The 23,648-nt window shown below is 35.8% G+C and overlaps 1 protein-coding gene across 2 annotated transcripts in view; it reads left to right on the top strand.

The window, feature by feature from the left end:
- The window catches only part of HPSE2 (heparanase 2 (inactive)), a 587,685-nt gene that overhangs the window by 316,356 nt on the left and 247,681 nt on the right, over nucleotides 1–23,648 (top strand). Inside the window, exons 4-5 of one of the 2 annotated variants that reach the window (XM_030865297.2) lie at nucleotides 6,243–6,416; nucleotides 18,982–19,153. In XM_030865297.2, coding sequence (XP_030721157.1) covers nucleotides 6,243–6,416; nucleotides 18,982–19,153 — 346 coding nt within the window. The remainder of the gene's footprint in view (nucleotides 1–6,242; nucleotides 6,417–18,981; nucleotides 19,154–23,648) is intronic. The other variant, XM_030865300.2, reaches the window with a different exon arrangement.

Raw genomic sequence — 23,648 nt, forward strand, 5'->3', positions numbered from 1 at the left:
GAAGAGGAGTTTAGAGGTGGCTATCAGTTAGGAAAGTGAGGGATGAGGCCACATCTATAAGATTTGTTCAGACAGCACTTTACATAAGATTAAGAAAATGTTAATTGTTCCTGTAAAATTAACAGGGGCTGGGATATGCTGCTTTGAGGACAGTGGTTATCTGGAAATTAGAAAATCCCTATGACAGTTCCACTTTCCCTCCTTTATAGCTCTGTATGTCTCCCAACCTTTCAAAATGTTTTGCTTAACCAGATTTATATCTTCAGTCAAAACTTCTCCCCTTAACTCTGGATTTGTATATTCTGATCACTCAAATTCTTTACTTAATGTGTCAGTTAGGCATCTCAAACTTAATGTAGCCAAAACCAAAATTCTGATTGCCTTCCTCTCCTTCCATCTCCCAACCTTCTACACTTCTTTCTTAAATGTCAGTTTCATCTTTCTGTTGCTCAAGTCAAAAGCTTGAGTTTTCCTTGACTATTTTTTTCCCCTCAGACCCCATATCCAATCTTCAGCAAATCTTCTACCTTTAAAACATCCCAGGAATCCAACCACTTCCGCCACTCTGCTGCTACCACCCAGGTCCAAGCCACTATGATCTCTAGCCTGAATTATCATTATAGATGCCCAGCTACTTTCCTCGCTCTCACCTTTGCCCTCTATTCACCCTGTAGTCTCTTTTTGGCTCAGAAGCCAGGGTGATGCTTTTGAAATGTGAATCTGGTCATGTTCAAAACCATCCAGTGTTTTTCTGTGTCATTTAAGATAAGAGCCAAGGCCCTTACAATGGCCAGTAAGGCCCTACACAATCTGACCCTGCTGCCACTCTGACCTCATCTCCTATTTCTCTCCCTTATGTTCATTCTGGGGCAGCCATAATGGCACCATTGCTCTACTTCACAATCATCAGTCACTTACCTGTCTCAGGCCTTTGCCTTTACTATACCCTCTGCCTGGAATTCTTTCCGTAGTTATCCCCTTGACTTGCTCCCTAACCTCCCTTGGGTCTCTGCTCAAATGTTAATCTTATCAATGAGGCTTATTTAAAATAACATACCACCCCCAGTGGTTCTACTATCCCCTACCCCGCTTTACAGACTCCATCAATCCCCACTACAGCCACATTAGAGGTAAACTCCATGGCGCAAGGACCTATTTTCTGTTTTGTTCATGGCTATAACCCTGGAGACTATAATATTTCCTGGCATATAGTAGGTACTCAGTAAATATTTGTTGAATAAATGAATGAATCCTACTTGAAATTCCAGCCATCTCGTTGCTTAGATTAATGGGAGCCCTATTTTTTGTTCTTTCGATTGTTGTTTGTCTATTTTGTTTTTGAAGTGAGAAGTGCTGAGGAAACTGAGAAAAATGACCATCATTTATATCTTAGTGTGAATTCATTGACCTTATCCATTTGTAATATAGAGCTGAGATTAGCCTCATTGAAAAAATGGTTTTTGACAGATTGCAGTCTTGGTTCTTGATTTTTTTACTTTAAAAAAAATCAAGTACTACTTGATTCTGGTACTACTCTACTGGTACTACTATAGTCATTGGTACTATAGTAGTACCTGGTACTACTCTAGTCATTATTTTGTTTCTTTTCTTCGTTTTGTTGCCACAGAACTTCAAGAAGTAAGTTCAGTGTACCAGAGTCTCTATTCTTTTTTCTCTACCACTCATTCTTTAAGTTCATACCCCAACCTAAATCTAGAGTCCAATCTCATTTTTTGATTAACCATAGTAAGTTTGCTTCTTCTTTCTCCTTTTTCTCCTCAGTTTCTCACCAACATCTACTGTAATTGACCAGCACCTCCTTGAAACTGTCTTCTTTTGGGTCCCTTAATTCTACATTTCTGGTTCCCCTCCTTATTCTGTCCCCCCCTTTTTTTCCTTCTTCCTGACCTTTTTTTTTTTTTTTACGGTACGCGGGCCTCTCACTGCTGTGGCCTCTCCCGTTGTGGAGCACAGGCTCCAGACGCGCAGGCTCAGCAGCCATGGCTCACGGGCCCAGCCACTCCGCGGCATGTGGGATCTTCCCGGACCGGGGCACGAACCCGTGTCCCCTACATCGGCAGGCGGACTCTTAACCACTGCGCCACCAGGGAAGCCCCTTCCTGACCTTTATATGTGGACATTTCTTAAGGTTTTGTCCTACCATTTTGTCCTTCAAAACTCTCAAGAACTTTCACAGCATCAGCTTTCTCAGCACTATGTAGATGACTCCCAAGCCTCTCTCTTCCATCTCTCTAAGACTCCAGCTCCTCATCTTTAATTGCCTGCTAGACAAGACTCCTTAAAGTTCTGTTCCTGTGAGATGCCAAGACAACCTGACTATAGGATATAAAGGCATTGGCACCCTCTGGTGGAGAGAGTAGAAGTCATCTTTAAGTATCTGCTTGCTTGGATGGAACCTGACAGATGTTACAAGGAAGATTACATTTGTTGAGCACCTACTGAATGCTCTATATTCAAATATATATCATTTTAAAATAAACTTCAGGGTATATTTCTTGAACTAGCAATAATAATTATTATGCATATCTTTCATTCGGAACTTTCAGTTTCTTACTAGACCATTTTTGTGCAACAAACAGGATTTGGGCTGTGTGAACTCCTAAGCATGATTTTAAGGCAGGAAATTGTTCTCTGATAGATGCTGTGAAGGATATAATGAGATACAGTACCAGCCTTAGGGAACTTAACAGTTTAACTGGGTAAACATGCCATTCACTCTGGAGAAGTGACTAAATCAAGAGGTAATCCCAAGGTAAGACAATGTCACAAGGCACTCAGATGACAACAAATGGTGTAAACCCTGAGTTTAAAGAAGGCTGAGGTCACTGTAGGTGGATTGGTGAGTTCACTGAGGAATGGCTTCATGGAGGAGGCGGGACTTAAACTTTATCCTTCACAAAGTATTTCCCAAACTTCTAGCTCTCTAGTTCTCAATTTTTGCCATATTAACAAACTGTCTATATTGTTATTTTTCCACATTTTTCTTTATACTGACATTTTTTTGATAAATACCATTTTCCTTGCCTTAAACCATCACATCCATAAAATCACAGGTTTGATGTGCTTTTGTGTTTGATATATGTTTTTCTATTACATATGAAACAAACACAGATAATCCTCATCATATGGAGACAATTAAGTCTAGAAAAAGGCCACTTAAAGGGGATTAATCTACCTAAAAAGAATATCATTCATATGAAATTTTGATGCAAAAGTTTGATTAGCGTTTTAGTTTATAAATAAAACTAAAAATTATGAAAATAAGTGTATTTCATTTTATACTTAAATTATAAGCTGTTATTGCAACTATGAACAATTTGAATGAACAAAATGATATTTAATTGAATATTGAGTATTTTTCTGATAAAATAATTTAACTTTTGTGGCATAGTCATAAGTATTAAAAAACATCAAAGTAGACCTCATATGAACTTTTAATAAAATTAGTTTTTGAGCAACCTGTTTTATTATCACTCTTGTGAGTTTTCTCTTGTTCAGCTAACTGATAAAATTCTTCTAGATCCTTACTTATTAGTGGATTTGCATGTGATTTAAGCAATTATCAAACATTATTTTCATTGATCTCACGAAGCCCTGTGTCTTTTTCTCACATTTGCAACTTGGCTTTGCAACAGATTTGTACTGAGTTTGCCTTATATTGGAGAAACTAAAAACATCATTGCTTTGGTTAGTGAGAATATTGCCAAGTGGAAGGAATGTTTAAGTCAGTTCTCAGCTCAACAGTAAATATTTTAGTGTTAGGATTACTTTTATTTTCCTATTCATCCTTTAACTCTAGGACAGCCTTCTCAAACTTTATATCAGAGAAGCACTTGAAATATTCTCAAGTCTCAGGGAACTTGTGGATAAAAATTATATGTAAAGCTCATGGTATGTCAGTGTAGTCATTTAGTTGTAGATATTATAATCCAATAATAATTGCCAATGCTCTTTTAAATAGAGTGATATTTTCCTGAGAATCTGTTGAGTTTGGCTGACATTTTAGCCCATTCTTTTGTAGGTTCCCTCAAAAAGGTCAGTGGTATGGTTAGAATAAACTTCAGTTTTTCTTTTTAAAATGTTCTACTTGATTTTTTGGTGCCTTACCCAAGGAAGGCTAAAACATTATCACAAATTTCTATCATATAAATGCTGTTGAGGTATGGTACATGATATATGGTAAGCTGTAAGCTTAGTTTTTTTTCCTTCCTATTTAAAACTGAAAATGACCTTTTAGACAACCTTTCTAGAAAAGAAGAAAAGAACAAGTAATTAACTTTCGTTCTTGAAATTAATCCCTTTTTTCCTTTTTATGAATTTGAAAAATTATAAGGCAAACATAGTATGTTTTTGTTAATTAACTGGTTTAAGCCAAAATGGGATATAATTTTTCTAAAGGTAGGCTTGTTAGGTTATTTAAATAAGGTTTATGAATTCATGTTAATGTGGTTTTCAATATGAAAATAAATTAACAGTATTGAATAGTAAAGTTACTAAAACTATATGTCAAAGCAATATGAATAAAATTATAGCTTAAGAAAACATTTTCTATGAGACTTTGAAAGAAACCATTTTTTTTACTGAGTGGCATGGTCAGATTATGTAGATAATTATAAGATCAGTATACACATGTGTTGGTTTCATGATAATTTTAATAGGCCTAAAAATGCATTTTAATTTTAATTGCTATTTTGGAACTAAAAATAAATAAGTAAGTTTATTTCCTTTTCTTTTAATAATTAAGTTTATTTCTTTAATGTGAAACTATGCTGTTTGTTGTTGCTTAGCTACTTGATTCTGGGTTTAATGTGAGATAAGTTCCCATGGATTTTATTTTCAACTAAAATGAGACCATTTCCGTCCTTCTTCTCGATGCTTCTTAAAAGACACTTTCTTGTACATATATGGAGATAAAAATGGCAGCAACCCTGTATCCCACTTCAAAAACTGATAATGGATTCAACCAAATGATCATGGTCCTGCTTCGTAGGACTAAAAGACCTATAACAGCTGCTGTGAGACACCTTGGTCACTCTGTGTCATCTTTTGCAGAACCCCCTAATGATATCCTACAGAGCCCCACATGGTGTTCCACAGAATCCCATTTGAGAAACCCTGCTCCAGGGACTTGGATAATGAGTACTAAGATAATGTGAACTCCTATACATAATTATTAACCTAAAATTTTTTTTCAATCTGTATACCACTTAAAATCATGTCATCCATATTTTGTGAAACATTGTATAAAAGGACAAGTAAAATCTGGATATGTTTAAAAGAGAAAGAAAAGGCGTGACGAATGAGAATAATCAGAGCAAAGGCCAGGGGGGCAGGGGATTCTATAATAAATAGAACTGGATAACACCTGCAAAGAATTCTTTGACAGTAATAGAGAGACCTGAAGTTGGGGAAAAATTATAGTTGAGTTGTAGGGGCCTTGAACTAAGGGAAACAAAGGTCTTGCAGATCCACTAAGGTTTTGAGGAATAAGTGAAACTAATGAAATTGATTGGGAGAAGATGAATCTGGCGATTTGGGAAGAATCTAGAGGCAGACAGGCACGTACATTCTTGTAATAATTCATGGAAATGAGAGCCAGAACCAGAATGGTGGCAATAGGCGTGAAGGAATGGGATGGGTATGGGACATACGGTAAATAGCATTCATGGTATCTGGGATCAACCTAACAATGAACATATTTCTATTAGTAGTTGTGGTATTTCCATTCTCAGAAATATTAGAAATGTGAAATTGAGTGAGATTTGTTTTGGAAGTGCTACTAGGTTGAGCTATTTTCTGACTCCCCAGCCAATCATTGTTTCCTGGCCTTGTCTCCTGACACTATTCCTATCATTTCATAAAGGAGTTCAGATCCAGCAGTGCCAGATTTTCTGATTTTTTGAGAAAAACTATAAATCTAGCTAGTTTGTGATATCTTCCCATTTCTAAATGTTAAGAATTCAATTTTTTGTTAACAGATAAAATATACTATAGACTAGATTTGGTTGTCAATTTGCAAACTTTATCTGGAGTTGTGTGTGCTGCTTTTGAAAATCACCTTAAAATGTACCCTGAACCAAAAGGTAATAGTCCCTTTTGGAAGCCTCTGTGTAATTCCTATTAGCAGGAAGCTCATAGAAAGGCTTTTTGTAGTAGCTAATATTTTCCTTTTGTTGGGATGTTGATTTGAAAGTTACAAGCCTTTCTCTGCTTCTTCCCAGCCAGGTCTCTAGACAAACTTTATAACTTTGCTGATTGCTCTGGACTCCACCTGATATTTGCTCTAAATGCACTGCGTCGTAATCCCAATAACTCCTGGAACAGTTCTAGTGCCCTGAGTCTGTTGAAGTACAGCGCCAGTAAAAAGTACAACATTTCTTGGGAACTGGGTAATGGTAAGTAAGGATGTTGTTTCCTCTGAATTGACAAGATAAAGGGTAAAAAATAAGATGGCTCAGGCCATCTCTAGTACAGTGGCCCAGAAAACACTTGGGTTGTTTGACCACTGAGTTGACCTTCCAAATAGTAAAAGGCCAAACAGTTGGAGAGTGGATTTAGTGAAGCCCACCATTTGCATCTGTAGTTATCTCTAGTTACCTTATTCCAAATATAGGGGAAATGCCAAATGTGACTTATGATTAATAAATTGATATTAAACCAGATACAACCTAGCTGCTCAGCCTAAGCTGAAATTTACAATCTTTTATAGAACACTGGTCCTACAAGATGACCCTTATAATAATTCAAAAGAGTTTGGTCAAGTATATTTGGGAACTGGTCTACAGTATATGTACTTCTTGAAGGTTCATAATGCACATTAGCATGTAAAAGGCTTGAGAAGTCCTGTTGCAATAAAATCTGTATAAGATTTTTTTAACCCAGCATTTCTTAAATCATTTAACCAGGGTTGGTTTCAGGGGCATGCAACCTGTGCAGTCACATAGGATCTCATGCTTAGAAGAGACCCATGCTTGGTTTAATGCTCTGCTGTCACCATCTTAATTTTTAAATAAAGAGATCCATGTTTTCATTTTGCATGGGGCCCTGCAAATTATGTAGCCAGTCCTGTTAAATCATTGCACTGTGTGTGTGTGTGTGTGTGTGTGTGTGTGTGTGTGTGAGAGAGAGAGAGAGAGAGAGAGAGAGACCTGTTATCATCTCATGGAACAATGTTCCATCGAACACACATTGTTCCTAAGTCACAGTATTTTTCCTAGTGATATATATGTGTGTATGATGCATATGATATTCTGTAGATTCCATGAGTCTCTAATATTATTGAGTCAACTACTATGGGTTATAGTTAAAATTATGGATAGTATAAATTTGAAAATATTCTGATTCCTAATAAAAAGACATTTTGGTAAACCTTAGAATAAAACAACCAAGAATTCTCTTAAAATTACTGTTACAAATTGATAATAACATTTTTGTCCATGGCCATGTATATCTGTAGCTAACCCATGTTTGTTTGGAGCACCGTGTGTATGCTGGGGGGGCAGTGTACACATACACAAACACATGTGTGTATTTATGCACTCCACTCTAGAATTTGAAGTTCTCCTAAGGTAGCAAGAGATGAGGATCTTATAAGAACAAGTGTCTTTTTTCCTATCACTAACCATTAACTGGAATGTAGCTCTCTCTTCCTTCCCTGGAGTGGGGGAAATTGGGGGAGAGTTAGCTACCAAATGGAGACTTGAGCTGAACTGAAGATAATTTGGTTACAGGGGGCATAACTAGGGTAGCCTGAGATTTTTCATTTTCCCAACCAGTCTAGGCATCATACGTTCTAGGACAAGAGCAAGAGTGATGTGATCAGCTTAGAACGAGGCGAAATTATTACATAGTAGACAAAGCCATTTACTGATCCCTCCCCATTGTATTTTCTATTTCATGCTCCTTGACATTCTTTGGTATTTTATGTTGTCTACTCATGACTACCCCACCTAACCTTACCCTGCTCCAGTGTCAGACTCCACCCAGCTTAGCTCTTTTCTCCAAACACAGCAAAATATTCTTCAAACAATTCAAACAATGCATTCCCCAAACAGGGCATTATACCTGTCATGAGGGACCAATTAGGTGTAATGTTTAAAACTGGTCAGTGTAAGACAGTAAGGAGTGGTAGGGCCTCTGATGAGCTAGGGAATACATGCTGTGCCTAAAGCGTTTGTTTTCTTTCTAAAATATTTCTAAATAAAATTGGTTTGTAAAAGAATCTCAGCTGGTTGTAGATAAGCTCAAAGCAATTAAAACTTACTTACAAACGACTGATGGGAATAATTCCTCCAGGGTTTGTGGCATCTCTGAATTTGGGAGCTTATTAAATTAAATAAATCTTTAATTGGTATAACTGACGTGGTTTGGTGGGGGTGGGGAGAGTATAGGCACCTTTCTGTATATATGTCTGTTCCAAATAACTGAGAGTCTGCCCCTTTCCATCCTTCCCCCAAATTATGCTAAACAGTTTAGAGACGGAGCTAATTACATTTTTAAAATGTTGTTTAGTCACCTTAGCCACACAACACTTGATTCCCATCATCATCAATCCATCTTCAAGGATTAACAAAAACAAAGAATCATTTTTGAGGAGGAGAAAAGGCACAGTCATAGATATGAAAATAGATAGGAATATAGATAGCAATAGAAAAATAACCAAATTTATGAATTTAAAAATTCAATAAGGTAGAAAGTATCTGGTTATGTTCCTGTGAGCATTTCTATCAAGGTAGATATAGATGGTTTTTGAGTCTGTAGTCAAGAAGACTAGAGTTGGTCTGTTTTCCCACCCCCTTGCTTTTATTTTAAAAATTGCATTTCTATTTTTTGATATGACAAATAAGCAGTTTGCCCAAATAAACACACCTTTTAGGGTTTGAAGATTTATTTTGCTGATTCTTCTAATTCATTTTACAACTACTGATAGTTTTTCTTGTGCTAGCATCATATCCCTTAAGATATCCATTGTATTCTGTTCACAACGATTCTGTGTTGTATATTTAGGCCCTTGCCCCTCAAAAATTATCTGATCATCCGCCTGGCTTGGACTTGTCTCTCCAATCTTTTATCCATTTTCTTTTTTGTAACCATATCTTTTTGGACAGACATAATAGTTTAACTATTATATACACATTTAGGGAGGGACAAGAGAACTGGTCAGTTCTCTCATCCTCCCATATACCCACATCCTGTTAACAAGTACTTTATCTCTAGAGCAAATCTGGCATTGGAAAAACTAAAGTAGATATTTCTTTGGTTGTTTCTCCTGGAGTATCTAAACTTAAAGTGACTAAACTTTTTTAAAGTTTAAAGTATCTAAACTTTTTTCTCCTTTAAAATCAGTGAATAGTGTGTGCTACATACCATGAAAGCAAAATATACCCAGTATCAAGAGGTGAAGATTAAGAAAGTTTAGGATGTCAAAGTCAAAGAATGACTTTCTTGATACAAGATTTTTAACAACTATGTTTTGTAGATATAAAATGTTTCCTTAACTGTCATAAATTGTAAACTCTATATTTGATTAATACTAGGTGATGATTGTAATTATTTGCATTTCTATTAATCATTGGTGAATCTAAAGTAAGGAAGAGCAGGGGGGAATTTTGAAGCCGAGACTCAAATCTTGGAAGTGTAGAATAAGAAATTTAATCCAATTCTGCTCCGGAGAGATGGTATTTGTTCTATAGAGGGCTATCCTTAACAAAAATTTTCTGAAGATAATGCAGCATCTCTAATTGAACACTACATTATGAATTGTTTCCCAAATTAGGTATGTTCCCCAAATTGATCTGCCCACTTCTGAGAACAAATAAAAGCCACTGTAATTAATTACGGAATCAGTGTCATATATTTATACCTATGCCTGACCTATACATTCACCAATTATTCTTGTTTGATTTTAGTTATATGAATCAGTTCCCTGGAACCTGATGTCTACTGAGCAATTTCATAAAATCAAAATTATGACCTTATAAAACTTAGCCCCTTAGAGATGATGATTCTGGCAGCCCAGCTTTATTAATCAATTCATTAACTCAATATTTATTAAGCTTTTAGTCTGTGTTTGTGTGGATAAACGTATGATGTATTTATGTATAGCCATTTATACAGTTTTATTATGTATATTTGTGTGTATATAACAGGTATAGTCTTGTGAAGGCCAAACACAGGGTTGAGCCACCGTGTTCAGACACACTTCCAATTGTTTATGAGGCTAGATCATAGCCCATAGCTTTAGAGAACTGCTTTTTGTTGGAGAGTTTGATGCTTAGGGAAGGAGAAGAGGGGGAAAGAGGAAGAGAAGGGAAGATGAGAAAACATATATAGTTTCTTTACCTGATTACTTTTCTCCTTTCCCTCTCCATGACTGCTTCTCACCTTTATCACCTTTATCTTCTCTATTCTTTCTCCACGTACTCCCGTCTACATAGTACTCTCATGCTATTTAGTAAGTTTATAGACTTGTACAACCATCTCCATAGTCCAATTTTAGAACATTTCCATAACTCCAAAAAGATCCCTCATGCCAGTTTTCAGTCAGTCTCTGTAACCATTTCCAATCCCAAGAGACACTAATCTGCTTTTTGTCTTTATAGATTTGTCTTTTGTGGACATTTCATATAACTGGAATCACACAATATGTAGTCTTTTGCATCTGACTTCCTTCACTTAGCATGTTTTTGAGGTATATCCATTCTGTAGCATGTAAAAGTAGTTCATTCCTTTTAATTGCTGAATAGTATTCCAATGTATGAATATATATATTCATATATATGTGTGTGTATATATATATCTACATAGAGAGATATCTATATGTATATCTATCTGTCTACCTATATATACATATATATCTTGCATTTTGCTTTTCCATTCACCAGATGACAGACATTTGAATTGTTTCTACTTTTTGACTGTGATAAGTAATGCTGCTGTAAATGTTCATATACAAGTCTGTGTGTGGATATATACTTTCATTTCTCTTAGGAAGATACCTGGGGGAGGAGTGGAGTCGCTAGTTTGTATGGTAAATTTAAGTTCATTTTTAAACAAACTACCACACTACTTTTCAAAGTAGCTGTACCATTTTACATTTTCCCCAGCAATGAATGAGGATTACAGTTTTTCTACATCATTGGAAACACTTGTTCATGTCTATTTTTTTGATTATAGCCATTTTAGTGGTTTTGAAGTAGTATATTAATATGGCTTTAATTAGCACTTCCCTAATGACAAGTGATATTGAGCATCTTTTCATGTGCTTATCAGACATTCTTACATCTTCTTTGGTGAAATGTCTACTCAAATCTTTTGCCTTTTTAATTGGGTTATCATATTATTCAGTTGTAAGAGGTTTAAATATATTCTGGATATAAGATCTTTATCAAACATATGACTTGCAAATATTTTCTCCCAGTCTATAGCTTATTTTATCATTTTCTTTATGGCATCTGTTGAAGTTCAGATGTTTTGAATTTTGATAAAGTTCAGCTTATCAATTTTTTATTCTATTCCTTGTGCTTTTGGTATCATATCTTTGCCTAACCCAGGATCACAAATTTTTTTTCCTATTTTTTCTTTTAAAAGCTTTGTAGTTTTTGCTCTTACGTTTGGGCATAAGATCCACTAGGAGTTAATTTTTGAGTATGGTGAGAAGTAAGAATCTAAATTCATCTTTTTGCATATGGCTATCAAATTGTCTCAGCATTGTTTGTTTAAAAGATTATCCTTTCCTTACTGAATTCTCGTGACACTTTTGTCAAAAATCAGTTGACCACAAACGGGTTTATTTCTGGACTCAAGTCTTTTCCACTGATCTGTATGTCTGTTCTTGGACTACTATACTAGCACTACATTGTCTTTTTTTTTTGATATATGTATTTATTGCAAAATGATCACCATAGGTTCAGTTAATACCCATCACCTTACATAGTTACAAATACTTTTATCTTGTGATGAGAACTTTTAAGATCTACTCTGTTAGCAACTTTCAAATATACAATACAGTATCGTTAACTATAATCACCATGATGTACATTACATCCCCGTGACATTTATTTTATAAGGTAAGTTTGTATCTTTTGATCATCCTTACCCATTTTGCCACCCTCACACCTGCTTCTGGTAACCACCAATCTGTTCTCTATGGTTTTTATTTACATTGTCTTGATTACAAGTTTTATAATAAGTTTTGCAATTGGGAAATGTAAGTCCTCCAACTCCATTCTTCCTTTTCAAAATTGTTTTGGCTCTCCTAGGTGTTTGCATTTCCATGTACATTTTAGGGTCAGTTTGTTAAATTTCCTCAATAAAGGCTGCTAGAATTTTAACAGAGAACATTGAATCTGTAGATCAGTTAGGGAAAATTGCCATCCCAATAATATTGACTGTTCCTATCCATGAGCATAGATTATGTCCCATTTATTTAATTTTTAATTTCTCTCAGCAATGTTCTGTAGTCTTCAGTGTACAAGTTTAGCACTTCTTTTATTAACTTTATTCTAAGTATTTTATTCTTTTTGATGCAATTACGAATGGAATTATTTTAATTTCATTTTTGTATTGTGCATTGCTAGTATTTAGAATTGATTTTATATATTGATCTTTTATCTTGCTGAACTTGATTTTTAGATCTTGTTTATTTTCCCCTACCTGTGTGAATTCTTTAGGATTTTCCATATACAGGATATGTTGTCTAAGAATAAAGACAGTTTTACTTCTTCCTTTCTAATTTAGATGCCTAAATTATTTTCCTTTCCTGATTGCACTGACTAGAACCTCTAATACAGATGTTGAATATAAATGGTGAGAGCACACATCCGTGCCTTGTTCCCAGTCTTAGGGGGGAAAACATTCAGTATTTCAATTAAGTATGATATTTTGCCATTAAGCATTCGGTATTTCACCGGTAAGTATATAGATTTTTCTTAGATACTGTTTATCAGATTGAGGAATTTCCCTTCTATTCATAGTTTGTTGAGAGTATTTATCAGGAATGGGAGTTGGATTTTGTCAAATGGTTTTTTGTTTTGTTTTGTTTTGATTTTTTTGCATCTGTTGCGATGATAATGTGGTTTTGGTCTTTTATTCTGTTAATACGGTATTTTACATTAGTTGGGTGTTGGTATTAAATCAACCTTGCATTCCTGGTGTAAATCCCAATTGGTCATGATATTATAATACTTTTTATATATTGCTGGTTTCAGTTAGTAAATATTTTGTTGGGTATTTTTGAATCTATATTTATGAGAAATATTCATCTGTAGTTTTCTTGTGATGTCTTTGTCTGACTTTGGTATCAGGGGAATATTGACCTCATAAAATAAGTTGGGAATTGTTCCCTCTTCCTCAATTTTCTGGAAGAGTTTATGAAGAATTGTGCATTACTTCTTCCTTAAAAACTTGGTAGAATTCACCAATTAATCCATCTGAGTCTGGGCTTCCTTTGTGGAAGCAATTATAATGACTAATTAAATGTTTTTGTTGTTATAGGCCTATTCAGATTTTTTTTTGAGTTGGTTTTAGTAATTTGTGCCTTTCTTGAGAATTTTTTCATTTCATATACATTGTGTAACTTATTGGCATAAAGTTGTTCATTGGCATAAGGTTGTAGTCCCTTATCCTTTTAATTACTGTGAGATCCTTAATGATGTTTCTTTTCATTCCTAACTTTGGTCATCTGTGTCTTCTCTCTTTTTTTTTTTTTTTTTTTCTTTTTTGGTCAGTCTAGCCAAAGGTTGTATCAATTTTGTTCATCTTTTCAAAGAACCAACTTTTACTTTAATTCGTTTTTTTCTCCATTTTTTATATCATTGGTTTCTTCTCTAATTTTTATTATTTCATTTTTTCTTCTTGCTTTGGGTTTAGCTCCCTCTTCTTTTTCTCCTTTCTTAAGATAGAAGCTTAGATTATTGATTTGAGATCTTCTTTTCTAATGTAGGAGTTTAAGGCTGTAAATTTCCCTGTAAGCATTGGGTTTCTTTTTCCTAAACAACAAAAAAAAAGCTAGAAGTCTAACACATAGTTATCAGCAGATCTTTTTCTGTTTTCCTGTGGTCTCTCTTCTTGGCTTCTTGGCTCACTGTGTCCTCACATGGCCTTCCCTCTTCCCACATGCCTAGATCTCTTTGTGCTCAAATTAACTTTTTTAAAGACTTTTTTAAAGAGCGGTTTTAGGTTCACAGCAAAATTGAGAAGGTATAGAGATTTCTCATATATCCCTTGCCCCACATGTGCACAGCTTCCCCCACTATCAACATCCCTCACAGAGAGGTACATTTGTTACAACTGATGAACCTACATTATATATCATAATCACCCAGAATTTATGGTTCACATTATGGTTCACTTTTGGTGAGCACATACTATGGGTTTGGACAAATGTATAATGACAGGTATCCATCATTATAGTATCATGTAGAGTATTTACTACCCTAAAAATCCTCTATGCTCCACCTATTCATTCCTCCCTCCTCTTCCTAACCCTTGGCAACCACTGATCTTTTTACAATCTCCATAGTTTTTTCCTTTTCCAGAATATCATATAGTTGGAATCATACAGTATATAGCTTTTTAAGATTGGCTTCTTTCACTTAGTGAAAGACATTTAAGTTTCCTCCATGTCTTTTCATAGCTTGATGGCTCATCTCTTTTTAGTGCTGAAAATTATTCCATTGTGTGGATGTACCACAGTTTCTTTATCCATTCACTTACTGAGGAATATCTTGCTTGCTTCCAAGTTTTGGGACTTGTGAATACAGATGCCATAAATCCATGTGCAGACAAAGTGAGGACATAAGTTTTCATCTCCTTTGGGTAAAAACAAGGAGCATGATTGCTAGATTGTATGGTAAGAGTATGTTTTGTTTTGTAAGAAATCACCAAACTTCCAAAGTAACCATATCATCTTGCATTCCCATCAGCATAAATGAGTTACGTTCCTCCACATTCTAGCTTGCATTTGGTGTTGTTAGTGTTACAAATTTTAGCCATTCTAATAGGTATAGAGTGGTATTTCATTGTTGTTTTAATTTGCATTTCCCTGATGACATATAAAGTAGAACATCTTTTCATATACTTGTTTGTCATCTGTATATCTTCTTTGGTGAGGTATCTGTCAAATTCTTTAGCCCATTTTTTAATCAGGTTGTTTGTTTTCTTATTAAGTTTTAAGTTCTTTGTATATTTTAGATAGCAGTCCTTTATTAGGTATGTATTTTGCAAGTATTTTCTCCCAGTCTGTAGCTTGTCTTCTATTCTCTTGACATTGTCTTTTGCAAAGCAGAAGTTTTTAATGTTAATGAAATCCAGTTTCTTAATTATTTCTCTCATGGATCATGACTTTGGTGTCATCCCATACATTTTTATATATTATAGTTTCATTTTCATTTCATTGAAAATATTTTCTGATTCCCCTTGTGATTTATTCTTTGATTCATGGATTATTTGTTTGATTTCCAAATACTTATAGATTTCTCAAGTTACTTTCTGTTGTTGAATTCCAATTTAATTTTGTTGTGGTCAGGGCACATACATTATATGAGTTAATCCTTTTCAATATACAAGACTTGTTTTATGGCCTAGCATAGATGGTCTATCCTGAAGCATATTCTATATGCATTAGAAAAGAATGTGTTGGGTGCAGTGTTCTATAGATAATTCAGTCAGGTAAAGTTAGCTGATGATGTTACTCAAGTTTTCTATATCCTTACTGATTTTCTTTCTAGTCATTCTATTCATTATTGAGAATGTGGTATTGAAGTCTCTTTCTGTTATTATTGAATTTTCTATTTTTATTTTCAGTTTTATTAGTTTTGTTTCATTTATTTTGGTGTTCTGTTGTTGGTATGTATATGTTTGTAATTGTTATATCTTCCTGATAAATTGGCCCTTTTATCATTATAAAATGCCCCACATTGTCTCTAGTAACATTTTTGTCTTAAAGTCTATTTTGTCTGTATTAGTATAGTCATCCCAGCTCCTTTATGTTTACCATTTGCATGGCGTATCTTTTTTAATCCTTTTAACTTTCACTCTTCTGTGTCTTTGACTTTAAAATGTGTCTCTCTAGTTGGATCTTATTTTTTTACTTAGCCTGATAATTTCTGCTTTTAATTGGAGTTTTTAATCCATTTACATTTAATGTAATTGTTGATATGGTTGAACTGACATCTGACATCTTGCAATTTTCTATATATTTCATTTTTTTATTCCTCTGTTTCTCCTTTACTGTCTTTTCATTCAAAAGGGATATTGTCTAAGGTACCGTTTTAATTTCTTTTTGTTTTGTTTTAGTTATTTTCTTAGTAGTTTCTTATTATAATACATCTTAACTCATTACAATCTGCTTTAGGGTAACACTAACTTAATTCCAGTTAACTGTAGAAACTGCTCCAATAAGACTCCATTTCCCCCTCCTTTGTGCTATTATTATTCTAAGTATTACATCTTTATATGTTGTAAGCCCAACAATACAGTTTCATAGTTTTGTTTTATGCAGCTGTCATTTAAATTAGTTAAGAGCTGAGTAATGAATATTTTCAACTGTCTTTTATATTGATCTGTGCAGCTATCTTTACTGGTGTTCTTTATTTCTTTGTGCGCTTTTGAATCACCATCTACTGACATTTCGTTTCACCCTAAAAGACGTTCTTTCTTATTTCTTGTAAGGCAGATTTTCTCACAGTGAATTCTGTCCTTTGTTTTTCTGGGAAGGTCTAAATTTTGCTTTCCGTTTTGAAGGATAGATTGCTGCATGTAGAATTCTTGGTTGACATTTTTTTCGGCATTTTGAATATGTCATCCCACTGTCTTCTTCTGGCCTCCATTATTTCTGGTAAAAATTCAGCTACTAATTTCATTGTGTTCTTCTGTATGTGAAGAATCATTTCAGTTCCAAAGTTTCCAACTGATAATTTTTTTATAATTTCTATCTCTTTATATTTGATTAGTCAATAAAATCATACTTTCTCTTAATTTCTTATTCTTCTCTTTAGTTCTGTAAACATATTTATACTAGCAGTTTTGAAGTCCTTGTCTGCTAAGTCAAACATTTGGGTCCCCTAAGAGATAGTTTCTTTCTTTCTTTATTTTTTTCTTGTTTATGGGTCACACTTTCCTGTTTCTTTGCATGTTGTAATTTTGTTGTTGTTGAAAACTATACGTTTTAGATAATATGTTGGAGCAAATCTGGATTCCAAATCCTCCATTCCAGAGATTATTTTTGTTTTTTCTTTTCTGTTCATTTGTTTGTTTAGTCACTTCCTGGACTAGTTCCATAGAGTCTTGCATCATGTAGCTGCTAGTATCTCTTAAGTTTTTTATTTTTAAATTTTTTTTTTATTTTTAAGGCCAGCTTCCTAGGGGTTGCCCCTGAGTCAGCATAGCTTAATAGTGAGATGATGATTGATCAGAGGTTGTGTTTACCTTGAGCTAATAAGGCTTTCACCCTTTGCCAGTAGATCTGTGTGTGGGTTTGGGAACACTTTCAAAATTTAGGCAGTTTACAAGTCTGATTGGCTTTTACTTTTTGACATGCCTTCTCATGTCTCCTTTATGAGTGTACTAGGTTTCACATTCATCTGGGAATGCATGGATAGCTAGTGCCCTCTCCAGTCCCTCCTGAGCATGCACAGCCTTCCAGACTACAGGGGGTATTTGTGGGCTTATCAAAATCCTCAATGGCTTTCTTATTCCTCAAATCTCCCTGTTACATTTCTTGCAAGTCTGCTGGTCTGTTTCTTGCCCCTACCAGTGTCAAAACCTGAAGCTACCCAAGATGTTGGCCTTGCCTGGGATACGTGCTTCATTTCGAATCAAGTTAGCCCCCTCCAGCAGTGGAGCTGCTGGTTTTTAGGACTTTACTTGTCTATTTAGAACTACCAAGTTAACAGAAACTGGGGGAGGGGATTTTGCTCTAAGTTATTTCACTCAGCCACTTTGCTATTATTGAACATTAAGGTTTTTCTAACTTTTTGATACAAGGACCATCTTTATGAAGCTTTCTTTTCTTACCATTTGTATTAGTTTCCTAGGCCTATCATGACAAGCTCAGTGGTATAAAACAACAAATATTGGGCTTCCCTGATGGCACAGTGGTTGAGAGTCTGCCTGCTGATGCAGGGGACACTGGTTCGAGCCCTGGTCTGGGAAGATCCCACATGCCGCGGAGCATCTGGGCCCGTGAGCCATGGCCACGGAGCCTGCGCGTCCGGAGCCTGTGCTCCGCAACGGGAGAGGCCACAACAGTGAGAGGCCTGTGTACCAAAAAAAAAAACAAAAAACAAAACAAAAAATATATATATTTTTCAATCACAGTTCAGGAAGTCTGAAATCAAAGCATTGCCAGGTTTAATTCCTTCTGGAATCTCTAAGAGAAAATCTATTCCATTCCTCTCTCTAGCTTCTAATAGCTGTCAACAAGCCTTGGCATTGCAGCATCCCTTCCATCTTTGCCTCCATCGATACATGGCCTTCCTCCCTGTGGGTCTGTGTGCCTGAATCTCCCTCTCCTTTCTCTAAAAAGACACCAGTCATTGGATTTAGAACACATCCTAATTCCATATGACCTCATCATAAATAATTACTTAAGTAATTACTTCTTCAAAGATCCTATTTCCAAATAAGGTCACATTCTAAAGTTTTGGGTTGACATGAATTTTGAGGGACACTATTCAACTCAGTACACCATTTATTATAAAGTATCATTTGAAAATCAGTACGGTCTCTCTGTTGTGGATTAGTTGATCTTTTGCGAAGATTAGTTTGAAAATAAATGGAATGGTAAAGTGGCATTTGACTTTTTAGTTGGAATAGTTTCTCAAGTTAAGCTAGCTTGCACCCTCTTTTTGGTTACTTTGTTTACATTATTAAGAAAAGGCAGAGAGATCTGTGGACAGGAAAGAATTGGCAGAACCTCACTCTACTCAACTCTGACTTGCATGTCTGCTTTTAATCTAGAGCCAAATAACTATCGGACCATGCGTGGCCGGGCAGTAAATGGCAGCCAGTTGGGAAAGGATTACATCCAGCTGAAGAGCCTGTTACAACCCATCCGGATTTACTCCAGAGCCAGCTTGTATGGCCCTAATATTGGGCGGCCCAGGAAGAACGTCATCACCCTCCTAGATGGGTAGGTCAGATTATTTAGCAGTTTTTAAAACATTGTTCATTAAATGTAATGAATTAATGTATTTGCATTTTTCCTGGTTATTTCTGGTCTTAAGAAGGGCAGAGAGACTTTTTCATAGTGACATCTCCCACCATAAATCAGGGATTCTCTACCAAACAGTGGAAGAATTTATCTCTTCAGGCCTTCCACAGTCAGCAGAAGAGGGTGGGATTGGGAGGGATATCACAACCTCCAGAACAGCTGGAAAGGATGTGTTGTTTCAGAAAGCACATTTAATATTACAGCATTGCATAACATCACTTAATATTTTTTAAAAGGCAAAATATTATCTACTGTATTCTTGGGACCTCTTACAGAAGGTGAAACTTGACAAAATCCTGGACAGTGGAACTGGGTTAAAAAGTTGAGAAACACTACAAATGCTTGTACATTAAAGCACAGCTTAACAGATAGATTTATTAGGTATTCTAGAGAATTGCTATCATGTGATTTATTTAATTTTGACTGAATCTAACAATCACTTTTTAAGCAGTGGTTATGGATGCAGCACTATGTTAAATGCTCTCTTCCCCAGTCCTGCTGGTGGGCCAGGCCCAGATTAAATAAGTGGAACATATATGCATGTTGGGTCCAGTTATGCAGGGTTGGAGTGGATGTCTGAGGGAATAGCATGAGGAAGACTGAAGATATATGTTGAATCAAAGATTCAAAGAGGATACGTAACTACAACAGAGAGGGTAGGAACAAGGAAGTTGGGAGAGGCAGGAGTTCATGTGACATACAGGTATGCACCAAGGCACACCTTTTGTGCAGCATCCTGTCATATTCTGGGACAGGTGTGGTTATTCCTACAAATTCAAAGACAAGTAAGATGTTTTCCAGTGAAGTGTACAGCCCAAGTAAGGTTAGATAAATGCTGTACAAGTATAGACAGATACGTTCCAGTAGCAAGAAACCTCTGGCCAACCTCCTGAATGGCCCTTGTGGCTTGATGGCTCTTATGACCCTCTCTCTTCCCTTTTGTGGTAGCTTAGTCTTGATCTAAGCTAATTAATGTAGCAGACATTATTGAAGGCTTGGGAAGCCGGAAGGATTTACACTGTAACAACATTAACAGCCTGAGGTTTAATTTTAGGCATTTTCGTCTTTACAAAGAATCCCCAAGCCCTTATTTTAATTCCTATCCTTTCCCCATCCTTCATTTTTCTCTCCTTCTCTCTCAGTAGGAACTTCCGTTTTCTCTTGCAGAACAATTTTCTGACGTTGACTCCTACCTACAAATGCAGCCCTGGGCTTCCCTTTGCATACTTTTGCTGAACTTTGAAATTACTCTGTGTGTGTGTGTGTGTGTGTGTGTGTGTGTATGGGGGGGATGGTGATGGAGAAGTTGGTTTTATTTTACATGTTTTAATTAGGGGATAAGAATCACATGTGTAGAACATTTTCATAGTTCATAATACACAATCAAGCAAAGACAAATAACTATCACTTGAGTCCACATAGTTATTCTTTTAGATTATACCTTTTCTTTAATGATTTGATTAATATATTTTCATGGGACTGACAGTCTTCTCAGTAGCATGACCCTGTATCAGTCATTCATTCATTCTGCAAATACTTGTTGAATAATTGCTATGTTCCAAGTACTATGTTAGGAACTGGGAATGTAAAAATAAACAAAAATAGATACTTTCTCTGCCCTCATGGAGTATATAATATGGTAGGGGAGACATAGACAATAATCAACTTATCTTAAGACTAAAACAGTACCAAGGAGAGGTACATGGTACTATGAATGACTGTAAGTGCTGGGATTTGACTAAGTTAGGTGGTTGGAAGGGTTCCCTAAAGGAGTCACACTTAAGAAGAACAAGCACATGAAAAGATACTCAACATTGCTAATCATCAGAGAAATGCAAGTCAAAACCACAATGAGATATCACCTCACACCTGTCAGAATGGCTATCATCAAAAAGACCACAAATAATAAATGTTGGTGAGGATGTAGAGAAAAGGGAACCCTAGTAGACTGTTGGTGGGAATGTAAGTTGGTGCAGCCACTTTGGAAAACAGTATGGAGATTCCTCAAAAAGCTAAAAATAGAGCTACCATATGATCCAGCAATCCCACTTGTGGGTATATATCTGAAGAAAATGAAAACACTAATTCAAAAAGATATATGCACTCCAATATTCATAGCAGCATTATTTACAATAGCCAAGATATGAAAGAAACCTAAGTGTCCATCAACAGATGAATGGATAAAAATGTGGAATGGAATATTACTCATCCATAAAAAAGAATGAATTTTGCCATTCACAGCAACATGGATAGACCCGAGGGGTACTATGATTAGTGAAATAAGCCAAACAGAGAGAGACAAATATAGTACGTTATTACTTATGTGTGGGAAATAAAAAATAAAAAAATGAATGAATATAAAAAACAGAGTCACAGGTACAGAGAACAAACTAGTGGTTACCAGTCAGGGGGAAGGGGCAAGATAAGTGTAGGAGATTAGGAGGTACAAACAAACTACTATGTATAAAATAAAAAAGCTACAAGGATATATTGTACAGCATGAGAAATATAGTCAATATTTTACAATAACTTTTAAAAATTTTTTTCAGTTTTGACAGTCTAGGGTTGTATTTTTTTAAATTAATTAATGTATTTATTTTTGGCTGTGTTGGGTCTTTGTTGCTGCGTGTGGGCTTTCTCTAGTTGCAGCGAGCGGGGGCTAATCTTGGTTGCAGTGCTCTGGCTTCTCATTGCGGTGGCTTCTCTTGTTGCAGAGCATGGGCTCTAGGCGCCTGGGCTTCAGTAGTTGTGGCTCACGAGCTCTTGAGTGCAGGTTCAGTAGTTGTGGCCCACGGGCTCAGTTGCTCTGCAGCATGTGGGATCTTCCCAACCCAGGGCTTGAACCTGTGTCCCATGCATTGGCAGGTGGATTGTTAACCACTGCGCCACCAAGGAAGTCCTACAATAACTTTAAATGAAGTATAATCTATAAAAATGTTGAATCACTATGTTGTACACCAGCAATAATGTAATATTGTAAATCAACTATACTTCAATTTTTAAAAATTCATTAAAAATAAATAAAGTGTGATCTGAAGAATGAGTAAGGTGTTAACTAGACAAAATGAGAAGTAAACAGTATCAGTGTTCTTGGAAGAAAGATAAGTATGTGCAAAGGCCCTAAGGATGAAAAAAGGGCCAGATTGGCTAAAGAAAGGTATAGCTAGAAAAGTAATTAGGAGTCATATTATATAGGGACTTACAGGCATAGTGAAGGGCTTAGAATTTCTTCTAAGTGCAGTGAGACAAATACTGAATGTTTTTAAGCTAGGGAGAGAAATAATTTGACTTATTATACAAAAAGTATGCTGTGTCTCCTCTATGAAAAAATGGATTGGAGAGGAGGCAGGGAAATTGGTGAGAAGGCTGTTGTAGGAGTGCACATAATGACGGGAACCTGAATTGGGTTGTGGCAGTGGAATATATTGTTGGAGGTAGAAACCACAGGACTTGATATATTGGATAAGTGTATGGTGATGTGACACAGGGATGTGTAAGTTACTGGGTGGATTTATTATCATTTATGAAGATGGGAAGATAGGGGGAATAACTTGTTCTGGGGAAAAAAATCATGACTTTAGGTTTCATGTTATGTTTATTGTGCTTGAATCTAAATGGAGATGTCAAGTATATCCTTGAATATGAGTGAAGGGATCAAGGTCTCTGCTAGAGATATTAATCTTAGTGGTCATTATCATGCAAATGGGATTTAAGGCCATCCATGGGAATATAAGAGATCTGTTAGAATATGGAAAGAAAAGAGACAGAGACTTAGGAGAGAGCCCAGAGGAACTGTCACATTTAGAGATGTGAGAAAAGAAGGATAGCCTTAGAGGTAGGAGGAAAGGGAGAGATTGAGGTGTAGGAACCAAGAAAAGAAAGTTTTAAATAAGGAGGGAGTGCTGCTAGAAGTCCAGGAGGTCAAGTAATAGAAAGACAGAAAAGTGCCATTGAACTTGGCAACATGCAGGTTGGTGACCTTGAGAAATATAGTTCAGCGGAGTGGTGGAACAGAAGTCAGATCACAATAGTTTGAAGAGTGAATGGAGGGTGAGAAATTGGAAACAATAATGTGGACAACTCTTAGGAGAATTCTTACTGTGAAGGAAAGTAGAAAAATGAAGGGAGATTTGGGGTCAAGGACGATAATGGCATTTTTTCCCCTTTAATTTAATGTGGGAGACAGCAGAACAGGTTTGTATTTTGAGACTTATCCAGGAGAGAAGAGATAGATGATACAAGAGATCAAGGATATAACCAAAATGAGAAGTTCTTTAAGGCTAGAAGAAATGGAATCCAGAGGAATTGGCCTTCATTAAATGGAGGGACAGTTATACCATGGTAACCGAAAGTAAGAAACAAATATTTTTCTATGTCAGAGATTAAAAAGTCATACTGAGGAGACACTTCTACC

The sequence above is a fragment of the Globicephala melas genome, chromosome 16 (genome assembly GCF_963455315.2).
Source record: "Globicephala melas chromosome 16, mGloMel1.2, whole genome shotgun sequence".
NCBI classification, from domain to species: Eukaryota; Metazoa; Chordata; class Mammalia; order Artiodactyla; family Delphinidae; genus Globicephala; species Globicephala melas.